The sequence below is a fragment of the Trichoplax adhaerens genome, genomic scaffold, assembly GCF_000150275.1.
Source record: "Trichoplax adhaerens TRIADscaffold_26 genomic scaffold, whole genome shotgun sequence".
Taxonomy (NCBI): Eukaryota; Metazoa; Placozoa; class Uniplacotomia; order Trichoplacea; family Trichoplacidae; genus Trichoplax; species Trichoplax adhaerens.
Window position 1 is genome coordinate 158,191 of NW_002060967.1, and position 22,448 is coordinate 180,638.

The following is a 22,448-nucleotide window of genomic DNA, read 5'->3' on the forward strand; positions in this document are numbered from 1 at the left end:
GTGATCATCCATTAAACAAAAATTAATTACCATTATTTGAAAACACGTAAGTATAATTATAATAAAAAAAGAATCAATCCTCCCAAGGCTATAGAATAGCCATTTTTTTTTTTATATAGATGCTATAAGGAAGAGTGTACATTAATATATATAATTATAATTAACAGCCCCACTTAGGCTACAGCACCCTATTAACAGTTGGCTTTCGAGAAAAGCAATTGACCATGGCCAATTTTTCTCGCAGCTATATCACCATCTTTTTCCTCTTCACTTGCATTGGTTTCAGCCTTGGAATCACTCCAGATGCTGTCTGGAGGTCAATGTGCTATCATCGATGTATTGCTAAGGTAAAGTAAAAATTCCTCTTGCATTTCTAGCGTGTAAAACGAGTAGAACAGTCAAATAGCAATTTAACAACTTGATCGATATCTCCCCCCTTCCAATGTCGCTGTAAGGAGTTCGAGTTAAAAGTGCAAAAGCGATTTATTGCCGAATAGATATTCTACCAGTAGTCATTACAGATATACATAAGGATATACGAGGATATTACTTGTATTTCAATACATTCGTCTCTTCTGACGATGAAAAAAGATCCATTTCTTTCCGTTTCGTTCCCTCCCTACTTTTATATGCCGTAACAAATTCAGTCTTGCGGCTTCATGATTACCGTTAGGCCAAATCTTTTCCTTTGCATGGCCTATCACGTAACCATCGCTTGATTGCCAAATTCATTTTATACGTAAAATTTACCGATTGCCGTAGGATGGTTACCCTGGTATATCCCTTGTATAGCCTCTTACACCATTATCGCTTTTTAATGCATTTGAAAAATATATAACGAATTCAGTCTTGTAATGGATTGATTACTGTTTCTACTTTCTATCCCTTACATGGCTTATTTCACTGTCGTAGCTTGATTGCTTCTCGTAATGCTATCAAAATAGCCTTCAGACCAATCTAGATACAAATGGAGTAATCCTAAAGAAGTGAATTATTAAGGTTAAGTTCCTTTTTGGGGATTAAATGATAATTTACTATGAATTGAAGAAAGGCAACAATGACACACAACCTGATGATAGCGGATATCCGCTATAACTGAAGATGGTATTTAATTTTGTCCATTTCGTGATCCATTTTCTATAGACTTTACGTAAAATCATCCCAGATAAAATACGATAGATCATTTTTTAAGCTTGTAGTATTCGATAGACTTGGTCGATGGTTAGAAAGTATTTAAGCCCATACTCAAAGTAATTACACCACTAAGCGATGGTAACAAAATATCTTGTGATAACTTTTGTGTTGATTTTTTTCCATTTATGGTGAGAAAATTAACAACTCCATAATCGTAGCATTGTTGTCATTGAATCCTAAAATAAAAAGACGATAATTCAATGAAACAAACTACAGTTGCTTGTTGTGTGGTCCGTGCTTTACGGAGAACGAAGAATTTCTCATAAACAATAAGCCATAAACCATGAATTAAAGCAATTAGGACAGTTCACCTTTTATTTATGGCTTATATTAAAAATAACTTTAGCCCTTCAATGATGCTTAATCTCCTCCGCTTTTCAGTTCAAAGTTTCAACTATTCATGCAGTAGCGAAGTAGGATTTAGATAGAGCGATTATAAAGCGGCCAAGCTTTCATAACTCGATCCAAAATGATCCCCTTAGAAGTAGAATACCCCACGGTAAAGTATCCTTGCTTTTCCGATCAATCCCGCTTTGTTTCCCAATATATGGAATCGTTAGAGATAGCTGGATAACGGAGCAATGTATCCATTAAATAATACAGTAATTAGCAAAAATATTCCAATCAAGGAAATCCGCAATGACTCTTAAATTTTCGTTTTTTATGGGGTATTAAATCTCAGTTAATTCACTAATTCAATAATTAATCGTTAAGGTCTATCCCTAAAATCAGTACTGGTTTACTTCATTCTTACCATGATCGTAAACAGCGTCTAATGAACTCAATGCATACGCATACATTAATTAATTAAATTACTATAGCATATATTAACGGCGCAGCAAGGGTCATAGCTAGTCATGGCGTTTTTACGGTTGCCGATCGAGGACCGAAAGTAAAATGAACCATTGACTAGAGATTCTCCATTTTATACAGAAATAGTACCCGAACTATAGTATGGAAAGGCTGTGATTCAATCAAATTGGCTACTTATTCTAGTGTAGGTAGTTCTCTCTTGATAGCATATAAAATAAAATCCAGTCAAGAAAATTAATAGTATTTGAACTGCCATAGTACGGAAAGACCGTGACTCAACAATACTTATCACTTATTCTAGTATAGCCAGTTTTCTCTTGACAGGGGATAACGTAAAAAGCCTAATCTCATTCTATGTTATGGATGAAAGTCAAAGTAAAATGGTTTTCAAATGGAAATCGATCAAGATGCAGTGCAATCATTTCTAGTGTGCTTAACTTCATCCATTTCATGCGTATAGTGGGCAATGTTGAGTTAAGTTTTGTATAACAGAGCATGGAATCCCTTCGTTTTTCAAGGACACAAAATCCAATCGAATTGCGAGTCTCTACTATACAAGCATAAGCAAAGAGATTTTTAAATAGCAATGTATCAGGATATCTCGCGGCCATTTTAGTAGGCTTAACCTCCTCTATCTTACTTCTATCGTCAATTTCGATACCTGCAGCACAGCGCAATCCCTTCTTCTAGACAGGTATAAAATAAAATCCAAATGCCATCCTACACCTATCACAATTCCTTATTTAATACATCAATCACCAAATAAAATCGAAATCCGATCTTTTACAGGAGGGATTTTGTTTTCATACTATTTTAGAACAGTAATGAAAATCGTTGCAATGACGAGCTAATCGTAGCAAGTTATACAAGTTACAATTTTAGAACACCAGTGAAAATCGTTGCAACAACCAGCTAATTGTAGCTTCTCTTTGCAGCAAGTTATAAAAGGTGAAAAGCCGGGATGTACCAAACCCATTACTCAGGAGTGTTATGAGCCATGCTTTAGGCCTTGTAACACATCGTACAGTGGAAAAAATTTCTGTAAAGACTTTACTTGTCGAAGTTTTACCAGCAATCAAGGAGCAATTTGCCTCTCTTCCTGTGAATTCGTCCATAACGTCATCTCAATGAACTTGCCATGTAAGACAATCAATATTTGTTACGATTAATAAATATAGACAGCAAAAATTTCCTTACTTTCTTGACTTAAATATAGAGTCATTATCTGTTAAATTACGTTGAAAAAAATGGCCAACAACGTTAACATAGTTAGTATTTGCTCTATAAACAGTTCTATAGTTGCTCAACTACGAAATACGTGTTATGATTATTTACTGCTAGATAGTGGTCGCTAAGCATCTTAGCTTATTTTTAACCTCGAGTTTCAGAAGCCATTTAATATAAGGATGCTAAATAGGAATAGTTTATCGATTCTGGCAGAATCCCTAGTAGCATGCGAGAACAATGTCTTCATAAATTCATATTCATTATTGCGCTATTTGACGAAATCTAACTAACGATATTTTTGATATCTTTTCCGTTGGACTAGATAACCAGAGTTTTGTTGATCCTCTATTTGCAAATCCTCGTAAGTGTCGTAATTTAAAGTAGATTTATATGGTAATCAAACCGTGTTGATAGAACAAGTTCTCAGAAAAGATTAATCTTTGTTGAATTAATCTGTAATAGGTTATTAACTATTTCATAGACTTAGTAAACCATTTTATAATATAGAAATGAGTATCTTTCTTCACAATTTACTGTACAATCAATATCTTAATGATAGTGTTTTTAATCGAGAAAAGAATATCTCTTATTAAAGTATAGCCTATTCTGCGTGCTTGTTTTGTGCTCTGCATAAATATCTTCCATCATTGTTGGTAGTTACGGCTGTTCAAGTTGAAATAATATCCTAAATTAGAGGCAAAAACGTTGCAAAACGATAACAAGCACCTACGTTAAAACAGTATTTCTATTAAGACGATTAGTTGATAACTCGATATGCAAAGAAGTAATACTCGATCAATATTCAAGAGAAATTTGTAGCTATCCAATAATGTTAATTCTTCGCCTTACCATATTTTATAATTATCCAGAGACTAATAAGTCTTTTCTATACCGATCATGATACAACCATAGTTATCAATTAATGCGATTACATTTTTTGATCTATAGACTGGAATACTGAGGAAAATCTACTGAGTTCCCTATGCAATAGCAACAATGCAGGTATCTTGAATTAGCTAAAGTAGACTAAATATCATTGGTTCTAGTATGGCTCTTAGAATATTGCCGTATTACATATGTGTGTTATAGTATATTTAATGACAGAATTATATCAAACATTCTCAGATAGCTCTGCTAACGTAAATAGTTCGCTATGTATAATAAAATAAGAGTAAATAGAAAAGGGTTCGTACATGAGTAAAATGTTTGCTTTTTAAAAACTATTTCTCGTGTCGAATTCTATAAAATTAAGAATAAGTATGGTCGTGAAGTCTGTGTCATTTCGATCATTCAAATTTCCACCATACTAGGTGCAATGAAATATATTGTCAAAAATTTGGTGATTGGAAATGAACCGTTTCGGACAAAATCAAACAACGAAATTTGCACCTGCTCCGCCAAAAATTCATTGACATTACCTCCCAATGTTGGCCAGTATGTCGTTCCCCCTTTAAAGTCTTCAGTTGACTATAAAAGTGGCCACCTCGTCTTACAAGTAAAATTTAAACCTAAAGGTAAATTCATTTATGAATTGCTATTCCCTTCATAACTTTCGCTCTCTAGTAGCCTACTTCTGTTTATTCCACTACAACGCTGGCTACATCGTAATCAAGTCATTATTTGGGTCGTAATGAGGCATTCATTTTTCCTTCAATTTCTGCCATGTTTAACCTTTTGATTGTATCCTATCCTACTTAAATTCAAATTTATCTATTATTTTCTCATTGCTACTGCTACTCCTTTATCTCAGTACATATATTTGTTTTGTAATTTTACTCTATTATAGGGGAATGGCAGGAATTACGTTACTTTCTCAAAAACCTGAATGATGATTCAGGAGCTGTGGTCAGCTACTGTAACATAACCAAAAGTAATGTGGCAACCGCCATCTTGCACCAACCTAAAGATCAAATTCGTTACAACATTCAGCAAAATAATAATGGCATCGAATTTATGGTCCTCGTGGTGCCTAGTATTCCTAATCTAGATACTACCTTATCCTTAGCGAAGCTTACTCCAGCAGCACTAGAATATTTAAACCCCACTACTGCAACTGCACCTACTGGTAAGTGTTTATGATTATTCTAGACTGAGATAGGTTTAGCTATTCTATCACTACAAATAGGATCGATTATATTATAAGATATTCTATCTCTTTTAATATTTATTTTCCATACAGGGAACGTATCGGAATCCGATTATGCCACATCTGGAAGTAAATATTATAATCTAAATGATGTATAGAGCAATAAATTGCTATACTGTAGATTCTATATTTCATCTATCATTTCGACGTCAAATTTTTCCTTAAATGTGGAAAAATCGATAAAGACTTCAATTTTCTATCATTGCACGTAGTTCTTCATATCGAGCTAGGATAACGCAATCATTAATTGACGATAAAGAAATTGTGAAACGAAATCTTCTTAGGCTTTAAAAATCAATGTTGCATATTGATGAATTCGTATTGCTAATTTTAAGTCTATTCGTTACTCAAAATATCTTGATTGCAGTAACTTCATGTCAATAACAATCCTAGTATAACCAGCGAGTTATCCTACACCATCGGGCATTATGCCATACAGAATACCTTCTTCTGCATTTAATTGCCAAACTCTTACAGTGCTCATAAGGTTATTATAAATAAGCCACAATATCTTTCACTAACATTAAACTAATTGTCAGATCATGAGGAAAAAAACGACTATTGGAAATGGCTACTTGGGTCGGGATTATGTGGTACATTAATTGCAGTTTCTCTTATAGCGATTTACTGGAATTTTCGAAGTAAGTTTTGTGAAATCATTAACATTATTTTAAAAGTCAAGTCTCTCGGTACAAATTACGTTAAATTACGTCCAGTTTCTTGGTAAAAACGCAAATTTTATATCTAGTAAAACAATGTTTTCTTAAAGCAACACTCCTCAGTCATCATAGCTATTCTCTACTTGGTTTATTGTAACGTTTGTGTTAATGTTTGGTCAATTTTATCATTAGCTAAGCTGCTTACAGGAGAAATCGCAGGAAGAAAATTATTTCAGGACAGAACTGGAAGATGTTTTGAAGAAACATTTAACGAATTATTCAGTGGTATGGAATAGTTCCTGAAACTACGTAGAGTAACATTGGCCCTACGTACAGCGATAGACTAAGAACTTAAAAGATACTATAATATCTATACTTGAGAGATATCTTCATGTTACCACCATCTTACAGCTATAAATACTATTGCCTAATGGTAATATCTGTATTGCGAATAGCGATGAAATAAATAATAGAGGACCTTAATTTTTATGTTATTTATAGTGGAACGTATACAAGGCATATCTGAACTTAAAGAAAACAAGAACTTCTTATTAATTATTCAGTGTCTGGATGAACAATTTTCCTTAATATCAAAGGCCTTAGAAAAATTCCTAAAAAAAAAAGAAATGAAGTATACCGTTTCAGATGAAGTCGATGAAGGCCAACTTCCTATAGCTTATTCTATGGTTAAACAAACCGCTGAAGCTGGAAAGGCACGTTTCCATAGCTCTAATCCACCAGTTCTGTATTAATCAGAATATGATAATAACAGTTCGCAATAATGATCAAAATGCTTATTTTGTTTTATGATGTTTATATTTTCCTACTAATATTAACTTGATTTGGCGAAAAGAATAATTAACTTATACTGAAACGTTCTAAAAATCTTGAATCAACCAGCATATTTTACTGTTCTATGTTCATTTATTTAGCTATAATTTAATTAGAGACGGATCAAATGTGTTCATCAGGTATAAATCGAAATTCACTCTGATTATTTTCGTTGATAATAGATTATCATATTCCTCACAAAGAAATTAGTGGAAACGGTCGAAGAATACAGGGAAAATAGTAGAATCAATTATGATAATGACGATGAGAAAGCTATGATCATCTTCTTTTGGATTACTGTCTTGGAAAGATTAAGAAAACATAAAAATAGTATTGATATTATCCTTATCAAAGATAGTAAACTAGATAGTAGTATTATGGTGCAGAATGGAAATAAAATTCTTGGCTTAGATGATCTCCCAATCTATGATATTCAAAGCAAGAAGGACCAAAACCAAATTCTAAATTGTCTCACACATACGACTCGAGGAGATAAAAATTGGAAAATTTCAAGTGCTGTTTAAGGCTATAATTTCTTTGGATTTCGATCTTTCTTGAATTGCTATAGTACTGAAATTTACTTTAAACACCCACGATTTAAAATGTTGTAAGGTGTGATATTCTTGGAAAATGATATAAGATATATTCCAATAAGAGATCGTTTGCTAATCCATGTAAGCGATTCTTAAGCTTCAGTAGTCGAAATTCGACAGTTTTAGCATTGTTGGTCCAGCCAATGTAAATATAGAATTACTGTAAGCTTTAGTAGTATTTATAAAGAGAAATATCACGATTAATTGCATCGCTTTTATTGCAATTAAACGGTAACAAATCTACTCCTTGTGTACAAATATTGTAATGCATTATGGCATAATTGAGTGTAAACTGGTTGATTAGCCAATATATCTGTAATATTTTTGCATGAAAATTTATTTTTCTACTCTAATGTTAAATTTTATTACCACCTAATACTTTATTACTAACTCACAACTGTCAAATTGATAATAAAACTAGCCATATTCTCTAAATAAACTAACTTCTGATCTCCACATTTCTGATAATTGGAGATCAAAATGAATAAGACCTTAAATTTTAACCGGCTTGATTGAATTCCGAACTAGCAAAATATTAATCTCAAACATTTGATATCTAAATTATTATCTACGTGCATTATATCGAAGAATTTGAAAATAATAACTTCACTACTAAACACTAAAGAATTCGATTATTTGAAAATTGAAATAAAAAGTTATAGGGATTGACTGGCAATTTCGAAGTTTTGTGGAATCGTTACCTTGATTTTCAATCTCGTGTCTCTCAGTACAAATTACCGTACTTAAGATTACATCTATTTTCTTGGTAAGAAATGAAGAGTTTTGATTTAGTAAAACAACATTTTCTAAAGCTACACTCGTCAGTCATCATGGCTAGTCTCTACATGGGTTATTCTAAAGTTTGCGCTAATATTTCACTAATTTTGTCAATGGATAAAGTGCCTAAAGGAGAAAATAAAGGAAAATTATTTCGGGAAAGAATCGGAAGCTGTGTCACAAGAATATCATCAAAATGAATAAATCCTAGGTACAGAACAAATCCTAAAGACCACGTAGCGTAGCATTAGCCTTATATTTAATGATAGTCTAAGAAGTTAATAAATACTATAATTTCTATACTTAAAAGACATCTTCATGTTACTACCATCTTATAGTTATAGATACTACTGACTTGTGATAATATCTGTAATACGAATAGTGATGAAAAAGATAATAGAGAACCTTATTTTTACGTTCTACACCGGGCATATCTCACTTAAAAAAATGCAAAGATTTTTTACTCATCGTCTAATATCCGTGAATACACCTTCCCTTAAGGTCAGCGGGATTAGTAAATCTTCGAAAAAACAAAGGTATAAAGCATATCGTTCCCGATGAAATTGATAAAAACCAAGTTACTGTGTTTATGGACGTAAATACACAATCCAATAAATTTCCAAAGGTCAGTTTTTGTAACTCTAATCCACCAATTCTACTTTAAGCAGAATATGATAATAACAATTTGCAATTGTGATTAACGCGTTAATTCGTTTTTGATATGTATATTATGCTATAAATGCACCTGATTTAACAACCGAAATACATTATTAACTAATAGTAGAACGTTCTAAAAATCCTTCATCTATCCGTATATTTGCCTTTCTATATCACTTATATTAGCTATAATTTAAAGAAAGGTCAATTATGTTCATCAGTCATGAATCGAAATTAATTTTTGTTATTTTCGTTGTTGATAGATTATCATTCTCCTCGTACCAGAATTAGTGGAAACTATCGCTGACTACAGAAGAAAAGGTCCACTCATTGATGATAATCGTGACAAGAGCAAGGATATCGTCATTTTCTGTTAAAAATTGCCTTGCGAAAGTTTATAGAACATCCAAATAATATTGACGTTACCCATGCCAAAGATAGTGAACTAGGCAATAGTCCTAGAAAGCAGAATGAAGATGAAATTCTTGGCTTAAAATATCTCTTAATCTATGACATTCTAGACAATGAGGACCAAAACCGAATTTTAACTGATCTCACTCATATAACTTTTCATAGGAATCGAAGTCCGAGAATTCTGTCTACTTTTGAAGGCGTAATTCCTTTAATTTTGATCACTGTTATATTGTAATAATATTGAAATTAGTGAGCAATATCCGCGATTTAAAATGGTTTAGGATGAAAATTCACGTAGAATATATTCAAATAAGAGATTATTTGCTAATCCATGATGACGATTCTGAAGCTACAATACTCCAAATTAAAAAGTTTTCAACATTGTTCGTGTAGCTAACGTAAACATAGAATTGCAATAAGCTTTAGTAGTATTTATAAAGAGAAATTTCAACATAAATAGCACTGCTTTTATTGCAATTGCAGAGTAACAAATTTACTCCTTGTGTATAAATACTACAGTACAGTATGGCCTAATTGGGGTAGAAACTGGCTGATTAGCCTACACATCTGTAACATTTTTTCTATAAAAATTTATTTCTTCACTTTAACATTAAATTTTATTACCACCCAATACTTTAAGACTAACTCATACCCGTAAATTGATAATTAAAACTAGCCATATTCTTTCAATAGACTAATTTTTGATCTTCATATTTTCTGATAAACTGAGTGATCAAAATGAAGAAGACTTATGTTTTTACTGGCTTCATTGAATTCTGAATTAACATAATATTAGTCATGAACATTTGCATCCAAATTATTGCCTACATGCATAATATCGGAAAATTTGAAAGTAACAAATTTAGTGCTAAACTCTAAAGAAATTGATTATTTATAAGTTCAAATAGGCAGTGTTTCCAGTAGAACTTTAATACAGCTATTCAAATAAGGATAGTGCAATGATAAGCATTTATATTAAAGGGGCTATTAATCTATTCGTGCAGAAGCTGCAGTATACTGTACGTATATTATGTAGAATTCTTAGGAACGACTGAATATCAATCAAGTAATCTCTTGAAAATAAACAATTATAAATTTAGGATCTAATGTATAGTACATATTACATCGGTAATATTTAAAACATTTAAAAAATAAGAATTATACTAACAATCTTTCCGAAGACACTTATTATTTGTAAATAGAAATATGAATCTTTCAAGTAGAATTTTAATTTAATTGTTCAAGAATAATAATACTCTGTGATTTCTATATAAAAGGTTATTAGTCTATTTGTTCAGAAAGTACAGTATAAACGATCAAGCAAAATACTAAAGAAGAATCAGTCGTAAAAGAAATGATTATGAAATCAGATATAATGGGTGATATACGAGCCGTATACTGTATACGAGTGTATTATAACGGTAAAATTTACTATACCACCAGTTTCTCCAAGAATTTGATAATTTGTAGACAGCGATAGGTAACTTTTAATTAAAGCTTTCAATATAACTACTCAAGAACGATGTTACTGCAAACCTATATTTACATACAAAGCAATATTAGCCTACTGTATATACTTTAAAATAGCAACTAAACTACTACCTTTCTCTAAGGATTTAATCACTTAAATAAATTATGTTAGGCAGTTTTCCAACCAGAATTTTGGTATACCTTCTCGACAATGATACTACCGTAGTGTACACTTACATACAAATTAATAATATTCTATATATATAAATTCGAAAAATAACAACTGTAAATATTCTACCAATCTTTCCATAGAATTTGATAATTTATAAACAGACACATAATCTTCCAAGTAGAATTTTTACTATAAATACATACTCAACAATGATACTGCAGCAAACTATATATACTATATATAAATGTAAACGACTATTAGTTTATATATATAGGTATATATATATTATACATTTGACCTATCTCTCTAGGGAATTTGAAATTGATGCTATCGTAATCTACGCTTACATGCTAAGGAATATTTGTCCATATTTACGTAACTACACCATATCTGATCTAGAATTCTTAAGAATTACTGAAAGTAGATCAATTAATCCTTTGCAAGGATTCAAAATTTAGGTACATACTGTATAATGTATGGTATCGGTAATATTGAAAAGTAAGAATTATATTGGTAATCTCATTCAGAAATCTGGCAATTTATGAATTAAAATAGCTTGTCCTTCAAATACAAATTACATAAGCTACCCTTGAATGATACTACTATAGTGAATTTTTATTTTTATAAAATTATTAGTCTATTCTCTTCAATAGTAAAACATGAACTTTTGCGGAAACCAACAGTGAAGTATATAGGGTGTAGAATTATTCGGATTTACTGAACACAAATTAAATAAAATCCTTAAGTAGCGGCAATAACATTACTATAGCGCTTAATGTATGTATCCAAGCTTCTATATACTAATTACGAGAATTCGATTACCATATCGCGCCAGAGCACGAGCAACTGATCATGTGAAACTAGGCGAGCATTGCATCTTGCTGTAGCACATATCAGTTTCGGCACTAATTAAGAATTCAATTTTAGCACTAAAGTTACGACGCTACTATCAGTGAATTCGGCGATATAGAATCTTCTCTTACCAATAATTATAATTAATTATTGTACCCGTATTATCCCCTTATTCTTATGATAATATAAATAATGTAGAGATACGTCAACAGTCTATAGAATCCCATATTAGATGAAGAGAAGGATGGAGTAGGTATAGGCTGTCATGCTTTGTTGATAATAACCTGATATACATTGTTATGCTTATTTTTAGCGCGATTTAATAACCTTGATTCGAAAGCATCCGGAATAATTACAATGAATCCATGCTTTCACGGCTATTGTATAATCATTTTTATATAGATGTTATAGGAAATAGTGCAGCAGTATAAAATCGACATCCCATATAGTACTACTGCACACTATTAAGAATTTTCCTTCAAGAATAGCATGACCAAGTTTCTTTGCAGTTATTTTGCCATCTATTTCCTCTTCACTTGGATTGGATTCACCGTTACAATCACTCCAGATGCTGTCTGGAGATCATTGTGTTTACATCGATGTCAAGATAAGGTAAAGTAAAAATTTCTTTTACATACGGTAGCCACACATTTTTTTTTTTTGGAGCTTTTCTATTCTTAATTGCTGACGTATAAAATGAACAGCCGAATAGTAGCCAAACAACTTGATCGATATCACTCTAATATCGCTGTAAGGAACTGGAGTAAAAAGTATAGAAAGCAATTATTACAGTATTGCTGGATAAATACTCTAACAGCAATCATTTCGGATATACTTAAAGATGTACATTGTTTTTTTCCATTGAATTAGTTACTTCTTACGATAGAAAGTGATCCATCATTTTTTTAAGCTTTTTCCGCTACTTTTACAAAATTGAACTTGAAAAAGTTTCATTCCGTTTCTTATTTATTTCTATATCATGCATGATTACTAGAACTATGGTTTGGATGTTTCTGAATAAACGCGTAATTTATCAATTTATTTTATACCGTATGACTAATTCAATCTTGCAATTTCTGTACGTCCGTTAAAGCTAGTTATGTCAGCTAGCATGACCCATTTCGTGGCCATCGATTTTATTGATTCATTTTACATGCCGTAAGGAATTCAATCCTACGGCTTTAATGATTGCAATTAAACCACTTCTAATAGCCTATTGGCCAACTATCACTTGATTGCTAAATCCATGTTGTACATAGAACAGATTAATCTTACGATTTCTTGATTGCCTTATTAGTTAAGCTAGTATGTCCCTTGTATAAATTCTTTTTACACAAGCGTCGTTTTTCTAAATTCATTCTATTTAAACAAATTCAATCTTGTAATCGATTAATTACCATTTAGATTAGTTTTGTCCCCTTGCATCGCCTATTTTGCACTACCGTAGCTTTGATTGATTTTCCTAATACTATCAAAATATCCTTGCCGGCTATCTACGTTAACATATATACTGATGGACTGGCCATGAATAGATGCGCTTAGTAAGAAGCGGCCTTTTAGGAATTACCGTAAATGACAATTTACTACAAGTTAGAGTTTTCAGTTACCCACAACCTTATGATAACATTCAACTAATCCGCAATTGGACGGATATCCGGTTGTACTTGTTAAGTGTATATCTAACTATGTCGTTTTTGCGATGTCTAATCAGATAGGCACATCCAAAGATAAAATATTATATACTATTTTAAGCTTGCTGTATTCGATAGACTTGACGGATCATTTAAAAGTATTTGACTCCTGCTAAAAAGCTATTCCATCACTCAGCAATGGTAGTAAAATATCTTTTGATAACACTTTGTTTATTTTTATCAATTATGGTGAGAAAAGTAGCAATTTCATAGTCTTATCGTTATTATTATTGCATGAACGTAGTCTTCAAATAAAAATGAAGATAATCCCCAAAAAACAAATCATAGTTGATAGCTACCTGTTGCTTAGCGGGGAGCGAAAAATTTCTCGGGAATTATCAACCATTACTCATCTATTAAACTAATTAAGACGGCCCATTCATCTCTTTTGTCGACGTCCGCCATTAAAAAATGCTGTCGTCTTATAATCAGGTTTCATCTTCTCCGCTTTTAATGGCTTTAGAAAATTTTAGCTACTCATGAAGTAAAGAAGTACGATAAATTATAGTATAGATAAAATGATTGTAAAATGGCTAAAACTTACATAACTTGATCCGACATGACCTCCTTTAAAAGTAGAACAACCCCATGGTAAAGAGCCCTTTCCTTTCCGATCGATCTCGCTTTGTTTTTGGTAAAGAGTCTTTCCCTTTTCCGATCGATCGCCTTTTATGTCCTATTCGTTCACGAACAGTTGGAAAAAGGAAAAATACATTCATTGAATAATACAGCACTTGGTGCCAGTGTTCCCATCGAGGAAATCCGCAATCATTCTTAATTTGAGGAGTAAATCTTATTAGTAGATTCACTAAGTGTTAAGGCCTATCCTGAAAATCAGCCCATCCCTAGTACATCATTAACATCGCCGCAAATAGTACTAAATTAACTGAATAATAATATGAATTAAATACTTTATTGTGTATTAATGGCATAGGCAGCTTCAAGTGTAGTCAGGGCACTGTGATGGCTACCGATTGAAAGCCGAGAGTAAAATGAATCATTAACGAGAGACTCCATTTTGATACAGAAATAATATTTCAACTACTGTGGTATGGGGAACTTTGGGAAGGCTGTGACATATCAAAATTTACTACTTGTTATTTGCTACTGCGACTCGCTACTTATTCTAGTACGGCGGTTCTCTCTTGACAGAGTATAAAGTAAAGATTCTTTATAAATATAAATATAATAGGCAAGGATACTTTAATGGACTACTAAATAAAGACCTTCTTTTAGTAGGCCTTGGCTTAAACTAATCTGCTTCATGTTGCTAATCAGAGGATAGAATTCTTTCTCTTTCAATGACACAAAGTCCAATCGAATTGTGAGGCTATGTGTACTGTATAAGCAAAAGCAAAGAGATTTTCCAATAGCGATGTAACAAGATGTCACGCGATCATTTTTAGTGGGCTTAACGTCGTCCATCTTGCTTCTATCGCCTATTTGGATCATTCTTGCTGATTATCGCAATCCATTCTTTATATACCTATAAAGTAAAATCCATAGACGATCCTGTATACGTCACAATTATTTATATTATACTACAACCTAGTAAAACCTGTATCCGATTTTATACAATTTTGTAAAGGTAATGAAAATTATTGCGATGACAAGCCAATCATAGTTTTTCTTGGTAGCAAGTTATCCGATTTTATACCATTTTATAATCGTGATAAAGATTGTTGCGATAACAAGCTAATTGTAGCATTTCTTTGTAGCAAATTATAAAGGATGCGAGACCTGGATGTATCAAGCCAATTACTCAGGAGTGTTTCAAGCCATGCTTTAGACCTTGCAACACATCATTCAATGGAGAAAACTATTGCAAAGGCCTTACTTGCCGAAAATTTGCCAACAATCAAAAAAAAATATGCCGTGAATCCTGCAGTTTTGCTGATAAAGTCATCTTTATGAACTTACCATGTAAGTCAATCAATATTTGCTAGGATAAATGAACATAGACAGGGAAAAATCTTCTTCTTACTTTCATAACTTAAAATAGAACCGTTAATTCTTAGTAGAATCACTAGCTACTGTATTGAATAAGATCGAAAAGAAATGGACAACAATGTTAACATAAACAGTATTTACTCTGCACACAGTTCTATAGTTGTGCTTGCTTGCAGCTACGGAATGCGTATAAGGATAATTAATTTAGTGCTAGAAAGTGATCGCTAAGTATCTTAGCTAGTCTTAAACCTCAAGCTTCAGCAACTATTTAATTAATGCAAGAATGCAGCATATTAATAGCTTATCGATTCTGGTATAATTTCCAAAAGCATATGAGAACAATATCTTCATAAAATCATGTTAACTACTACCGTATGCTATTTAATAAAATCTAAGTGACGATATTTTTGATATCTTTTCCGTGGAATTAGATAATCAGAGTCTTGTTGATCCTCTATTTGAACATACTTGTAAGTATCGTATTTCAAAATAGATTTATTCTCTGATCAAACTGTGTTGATTCAGTATTCAGATATAATTAGTCTTCGTTAAATCAATCTATGATAGGATATTAACCCATTTCATAGGCTTAGTAAACTATTTTATAATATAGAAATGAGAATCTTTCTTAACAACTTGCAATCGATATCTTAATGATAGTGTTCTGTAGTGTACACAAAACTACTGTAATTAGCTGAAATCACTACACGTTCTTAATTTAAAAGAAAGTATCTATTCTTAAAGTAGAGCCTATTCTGCAAGCTTGTTTTATGCTTTGCATAATTACCTTCCATCATAGCTAGTAGTTACGGCTACGGCTGTTCAATTTGAAATAATAACAAAAATTAGGGCACAAGCATTGTAAAACGATAGCTAACACCTACATTAAAATAGTATTCTATTAAGACAATCTGTTTATAATTTGATATGCAAAGAAGTAAGAAGTTGATCAACATTCAAAAGTAGTTTGTACTGAAGATATCCAATAACATCAATATTTCGCCTTTACATATTTTATAATTATCCTCGGACTAATAAAATCCTTTCTATACCGCTATGACACAATGATACTTATTAATTAATGCTATCACATTTTTTGATCTATAGATTGGAATACTGAGGAAAATCTACAAAATTCCCTATGTAATGTCAACAATCCAGGTGCAATGAAATATATAGCCAGAAATTTGCTGATTGGAAATGAACCCTTCCGAACAAAATCAAACGACGAAATATGCACCTGTTCCATTAACAATCCGTTGTCCCTCAATATTAGCCATTATATCGTTTCACCTATAAAGTCTTCAGTCGATTATAAAGATGGCAAACTCGTCTTACAAGTGCAATTTCAAGCTAAAGGTTAATTCATTTCTTAATTATAATCCTTTTCATAACTTTCGCTCTCCAGTAAACTACTTCTAGTTATTCCACAGCAATGCCAGTTACATCGTAATCCAGTCATTATTTAGGTCGTAATAAAGCATTCACTTTTTGGTTCAATTTCTGCCATATTTTATTCTTTTGATCGTATCCTATCTTACTCAAAGTCAAATTTATCCTTTATTTCCTTATTGCTACTTTGTCTTAACACATTTCTCTAATTTTTAATCTACAATAGAGAAATTTGTCTACTACGAATTGCGTTACTTCCTCAAGAAACTGAATGATGACTCTGGAGCTGTAATTACATACTGTAATATAACTAAAAGTAATGTAGCAACCGCCATCTTGCACCAACCTAAAGATCAACTTCGTTATAACGTTGATCGAAATAATGATGGAATCAATTTTATCATCATCGTCGTACCTAGTGTTACTAATCTGATTGCCACCACATCCTTAGCGAAACTTACTCCAGCAGCACTAGAGTATTTAAACCCTGTTGTCTCTACGATTTCGACTGGTAAGTATTTATGATTATTCTGGACTGAAATAGGTTTATCTATTCTACCACTATATATTAGATGAATTATAGGATATTTTATATCTTTTAATAGTTGCTTTTCATACAGAAAATGTATCAGAATCCAATTATGTGACATCTGGTAAGTAAATACTATAATCTAAACGATATAGAGAGAAATAAATTTGCTATACTGTAGATTCCATATTTCATCGATCGTTTCTAAGTTGAGTTCTGGATGAAGGAAAAATCAACAGAGATATTAACTTTCTATCATTACATATAGTTCTTCATATCGAGCTAGGATAGTTTAATCATTAACTAACGATGATGAAATTGTGAAACGAAATCTTCTTAAACATTAAAAATCAATGTTACTTGTTAATCAATTCATATTGCTAATTCTAATTATATTAGTAACTTTAAACAACCGAGTTATCCAGCACCATTGAGTGTTATATCTTGCAGAATACCATCTATTGCATTTAATCGCCATTATTCTATATCAATACTTAGCTGTACGATAAAGCAATAGCTAGCAAGTAATCTACTCTACTAGAAATTTATCTTCGTTCTCAACCTCCAGACTCTTGCAGTCTTATAGGCCAAAACGTCTTACACTAACATTGAATTTATTTTTAGATCGTACGGAAAAAGATGATACCTGGAAATGGCTATCTGTATTAGGTATCTTATTAATTGCAGCTTCTATTTTTGGGATTTACTGGCATTTTCGAAGTAAGTTTTGTGAAATCGTCAAAACTATTTTTAAATTTATACCTTTCAGTATGAATTACTTAAGATTACATCTAGTAAAACAATATTTTCTGAAAGCTGCACTCGTTATTCATCATAGCTATTCTATAAATGGACTACTTTAAAGTTCATGCTAATATTTGTCTAATCTTGTCATTAGCCAAACTGCTTACTGGAGAAAATAAAGCAAGAAAATTATTTCGCAAAAGAACCGGAAAACGTCTAGCTAAAACATTGGAGAAATTATTCCTCGGTAAAGAACAGATCCTGAAAACATCATAGCGTAGCATTAGCTCCATATGTAGTCATAGTCTAAGTTTTCAAAAGATACTATAATGCCTATCTATACTTGAAAGACATCTGCATGTTACCACTATCTTATTGCTATAGATACTACTGACTTATAGTAATATACGTAATGCGGATAGCGATGAAAAAGATAATAGAGGACTTATTTTTTACGTTATTTATAGCGCATCCTATACGAGACATAAACCAATTAATAAAAAGGAAAAACTTTTTATTCATCGTTCAATATCCGTGGAAAAATCTTCCCTTAAGGTCAGCGGAATTAGCAAATCTTCTTGGTAAAAGTAATATAAGATATACCGTTCCCGACGAAATTGATGATAACGAATTTCCTACGCCTTTGAATATGGTTGAACAGCCCGGTAAATCACGAAAGGTCAGTTTTTATAACTCTAGTCCTTCAATATTCTATATTAAATAGAATATAATAGCAATTTGCAATAGCAATTTGCAATAGCGATTAACGCGTTGATTTGTTTCTGATGTGTATATTATGCTACTGATGTACTTAATTTAACGACTGGAATACTTGCCGTAGCTAATAGTAGAATGTTCTAAAAATTTGTCATCTATCGGCATATTCTGCCATCTACATCACTTAAATTAGCTATAATTTGAAAAATAGGTCAAATATATTTATCAGCCCTGAATCGAAATTGAATTTACTTATTTTCATTGATGATAGATTATCATTTTCCTGACAACGGGATTAGTGGAAACGGTCGCCGACTACAGAAGAAATGGTATCCTGACTGATGCTGATTGTGATGAAGGCAAAGATATGGTTATCTTTTTTTGGATTGCTGTCTTGGAAGTATTAAGAAAACATCGAAATTCTATCGATATTATCCTTGTTAAAGATAGTAAACTGGATAATGGTCCTGCAGTGCAGAATGGAAATAAAATTCTTGGCTTAGATGAATTCTCAATCTACGATCTTCAAAATAGTGATGACCGATGTCAAATTCGTACCTGTCTCTTCTATACGATTCAAGGAGATCGAAATTCTCGAATTCCATCTACTGTTTAAGGCTGTAATTTTCATTGGATTTTGATTATTCTATTATTGTGATAGTACTGAAATTACTGAGTTACACCCATGATTTAAAATTGTTTAAGGTGAAAATTTACATAAAATACGAGTATCCTCGTATATTTATTTAAGAGATCATTTACTAATCCATGATAGCGATTCTTAAGCTACAATACCCAAAATTGGAGAGTTTTAGTATTACTCAACTAGCTAATGTAAATATAGAATTGCGGTATGCTTTGGTAGTGTTTATAAGAAGAAATGTCAACATAAATTGCACCATATTTATTGTAATTATTAAAATAGTAACAAATTTACTCCTTGTGTATAAATATTGTTATACATCGTGGCTTAATTCTCTAAATAAACTAATATGTGATCTCTACATTTTCTGGTAAATTGAGTGATCAAAATGGAGAAGACTTATAGTTTTACCAGTTTTATTAAATTCTGAATTAGCATAACATCAGTCACAAACATTTGCTATTTAAATTATCGTCTACATGTATTATATCGCCAAATTTGAAAATAACAACTTTACTACTAAATTCTGAAGAATAGATTATTTGTAAATTGAAATAAACACTGTTTTCGTTATAATTATAATATAGCTATTTAAGAATGATAGTATAGTGGTATGCACTTATATCCAACGCACTATTAGTCTATTTGTGTAGAAGTTACAGTATGTATGATGCAGAATTCTTAAGAATGACCGAATATCAACTAAGTAATCCCTTGAAAAAAAATTATTATGAATTCAGATTTAATGTATGGTTAGCATTACATTGGTAAGACTTTGAAACATTTGAAAAGAATTATAATACCAATCATTCTTAAAATATTTATTATTTGTAAATAGAGATAGGCAATCTTACGAATAGAATTTTAATTTAATCACTGGAGAATAATAGTCATGCAGTTCTATATTAAGGTTATTAGTCTATTTATCCAGAAACTACAATGTATACGATCTGACGTTATACTAAACATAGACCTGTCGTGAAAGAAATGGTTATAGAATCAGACATAATGGATGGTATTTATATAACATCGATAAAATTTACTTTACTACAAGTTTCTCCGAAGAATTTGATAATTTATAAATAGAGATGAGCAGTCCTTTAATTAAAAGTTAAAACTTTTAATATTGCTAATCAGGAATAATGTTACCATAGCCTATTTTTACAAATAAAGGACTATTAGCCTATATACACTTGAAAGATAATGACTAAACTACTGCTATTCTCGAAGAATTTGATCATTTAAATAAATTGTGATAGATAGTTTTCCAAGTAAAAGTTCAGTATAACTTCTTAAAAATAATACTTCCGTATCGTACACTTAAATACAAAGGCATATTATTCTATATTAATTTGAAAAATAAGAACTGCAAATATTCTAACAATCTCTACCAAGAATTTGACAGCTTGTAAATAGACATAAATAATCGTTCATGAAGAATTTTACTATAACTATATACTCGATAACAATACTACTGTAGCCTATACTTAAACGTAAAGGACTAATAATTTCTATATATTTTAAAACGTTACCAATCTCTCTAGAGAACTTGATAATTTGTAATAAGAAATAGACAAGCTTCCAAATAGGATTTCAATATAACTACTTAAAAATGATACTATTGTAATCTACGCTTACATGCTAACGAATCTTTTATCTAGACTTGCGATAAATGCAATATATAAGGTCTAGAATTTTTAAGAACTACTGAAAGTGGATCAGTTAATCCTTTGCAAAGAGGTCAAAATTCAGATACATATAATGTATGGTATCGACAATATTTGAAAACTAAGAATTATGCAGGATAGTAGTACTAGTCTCATTGAGGAATCGGACGATTTGCGAATTAAAATGGCTCGTCTTCCAAATACAAATTATATTACTCTACTCATAATGATACTACTATAGTTTTTTACTTGTTAACAGATTGTTAGTCTATTCTCTTCAATAGCAAAACATAAATCTTTGCTGAAATTAACAGTGCGGTGTAGAATTATTAGGATTTACTAAACACGAATCGAATAAAATCCCTAAAATTACTGATTATAAAATCTGAGGTGATATAGTCACCTAAAAGAAACTAATCAGGAAGATAATCGAGAAAAAAGCAATGCTTTCGTAAGCATGTTGATTTATTTTAACTATTTTTATAATCCTACATCAAAGTATAGACAAACGAATTATTCGTTATCCATACTGACAAGCTTTGACCCTCTTCATTCTATCTAATATTAAATCATACAGTATAGGATTTGTATCCTTAACGAACACATTTTGGACATTTTTGATTATTGTTCATTTCAATTTTCATCGTAGGATATGCAAGAATATACTATCAACTAACACAAATTATTTGGTCTTTATTATTCTATTAGAAGCAACTTCTTTTATCAAATCAGATGCTGGATTGGCTAACGATAAGATTTGTGCGTAACTAGCCGATTTTTAATATTCTCTACGCTATTCTTACTTCCATTCTAAGCCTTAATCGAAAGCCAGGAAGCTTCATAATGATACCATAAATGTTTTTCCATTACTATTATTCCTCATTATCGAGCATTAATTAGAATAAATATGGACATTTATTTTATTAGGATAAAATAACTTCGATTAGATCATCTCGATATTAAGCCTCATTTTTAATTAAAAAATTTTTAGTTAAATCATTCTAATAATCCAGATTATTTTAGGCAAACATGGAATATTAGTGTGCTTATTGAGTTAAATAAAAGGATTCTGACGCTGTTCTTATACTTCTCAAAGCAACTGAGCTTGGAAACGTCAATGCAAAGAATATAATTGCTATCTTCTGTCCTATCCGATATAACATTAGGCATTATGTCAACAAATGAGCAGGATATTAATTATTCCTTAAACTATGTTTCCTTCAATTATTTTTGATCTGCTTACTAAGACATTCTTTATATAAGTATTATTATCCGTTTTCAAAGAATCAAATCAAATATTATAATTATTT

At 31.4% G+C, this 22,448-nt stretch overlaps 3 protein-coding genes across 3 annotated transcripts; all 3 read left to right on the top strand.

Annotated features, from left to right (window-relative positions):
* Positions 1–224: 224 nt before the first annotated feature.
* Positions 225–5,478, top strand: TRIADDRAFT_61637 (uncharacterized protein; the record flags this gene model as incomplete). Its single annotated transcript, XM_002117571.1, has 7 exons — positions 225–347; positions 2,943–3,147; positions 3,557–3,595; positions 4,183–4,236; positions 4,545–4,748; positions 5,021–5,299; positions 5,414–5,478. The coding sequence occupies 7 exons, from the start codon at positions 225–227 to the stop codon at positions 5,476–5,478; spliced, it is 969 nt and encodes a 322-aa protein (XP_002117607.1).
* A 469-nt stretch (positions 5,479–5,947) lies between these two features.
* Positions 5,948–7,394, top strand: TRIADDRAFT_61638 (uncharacterized protein; the record flags this gene model as incomplete). The annotated part of the gene is made up of 4 exons (XM_002117572.1): positions 5,948–6,021; positions 6,237–6,324; positions 6,603–6,725; positions 7,053–7,394. The coding sequence occupies 4 exons, from the start codon at positions 5,948–5,950 to the stop codon at positions 7,392–7,394; spliced, it is 627 nt and encodes a 208-aa protein (XP_002117608.1).
* Positions 7,395–12,294: 4,900 nt separating this feature from the next.
* Positions 12,295–19,444, top strand: TRIADDRAFT_61639 (uncharacterized protein; the record flags this gene model as incomplete). The annotated part of the gene is made up of 10 exons (XM_002117573.1): positions 12,295–12,417; positions 15,215–15,419; positions 15,878–15,916; positions 16,554–16,805; positions 17,065–17,349; positions 17,444–17,491; positions 17,992–18,087; positions 18,266–18,358; positions 18,579–18,790; positions 19,100–19,444. The coding sequence occupies 10 exons, from the start codon at positions 12,295–12,297 to the stop codon at positions 19,442–19,444; spliced, it is 1,698 nt and encodes a 565-aa protein (XP_002117609.1).
* Positions 19,445–22,448: the final 3,004 nt, after the last annotated feature.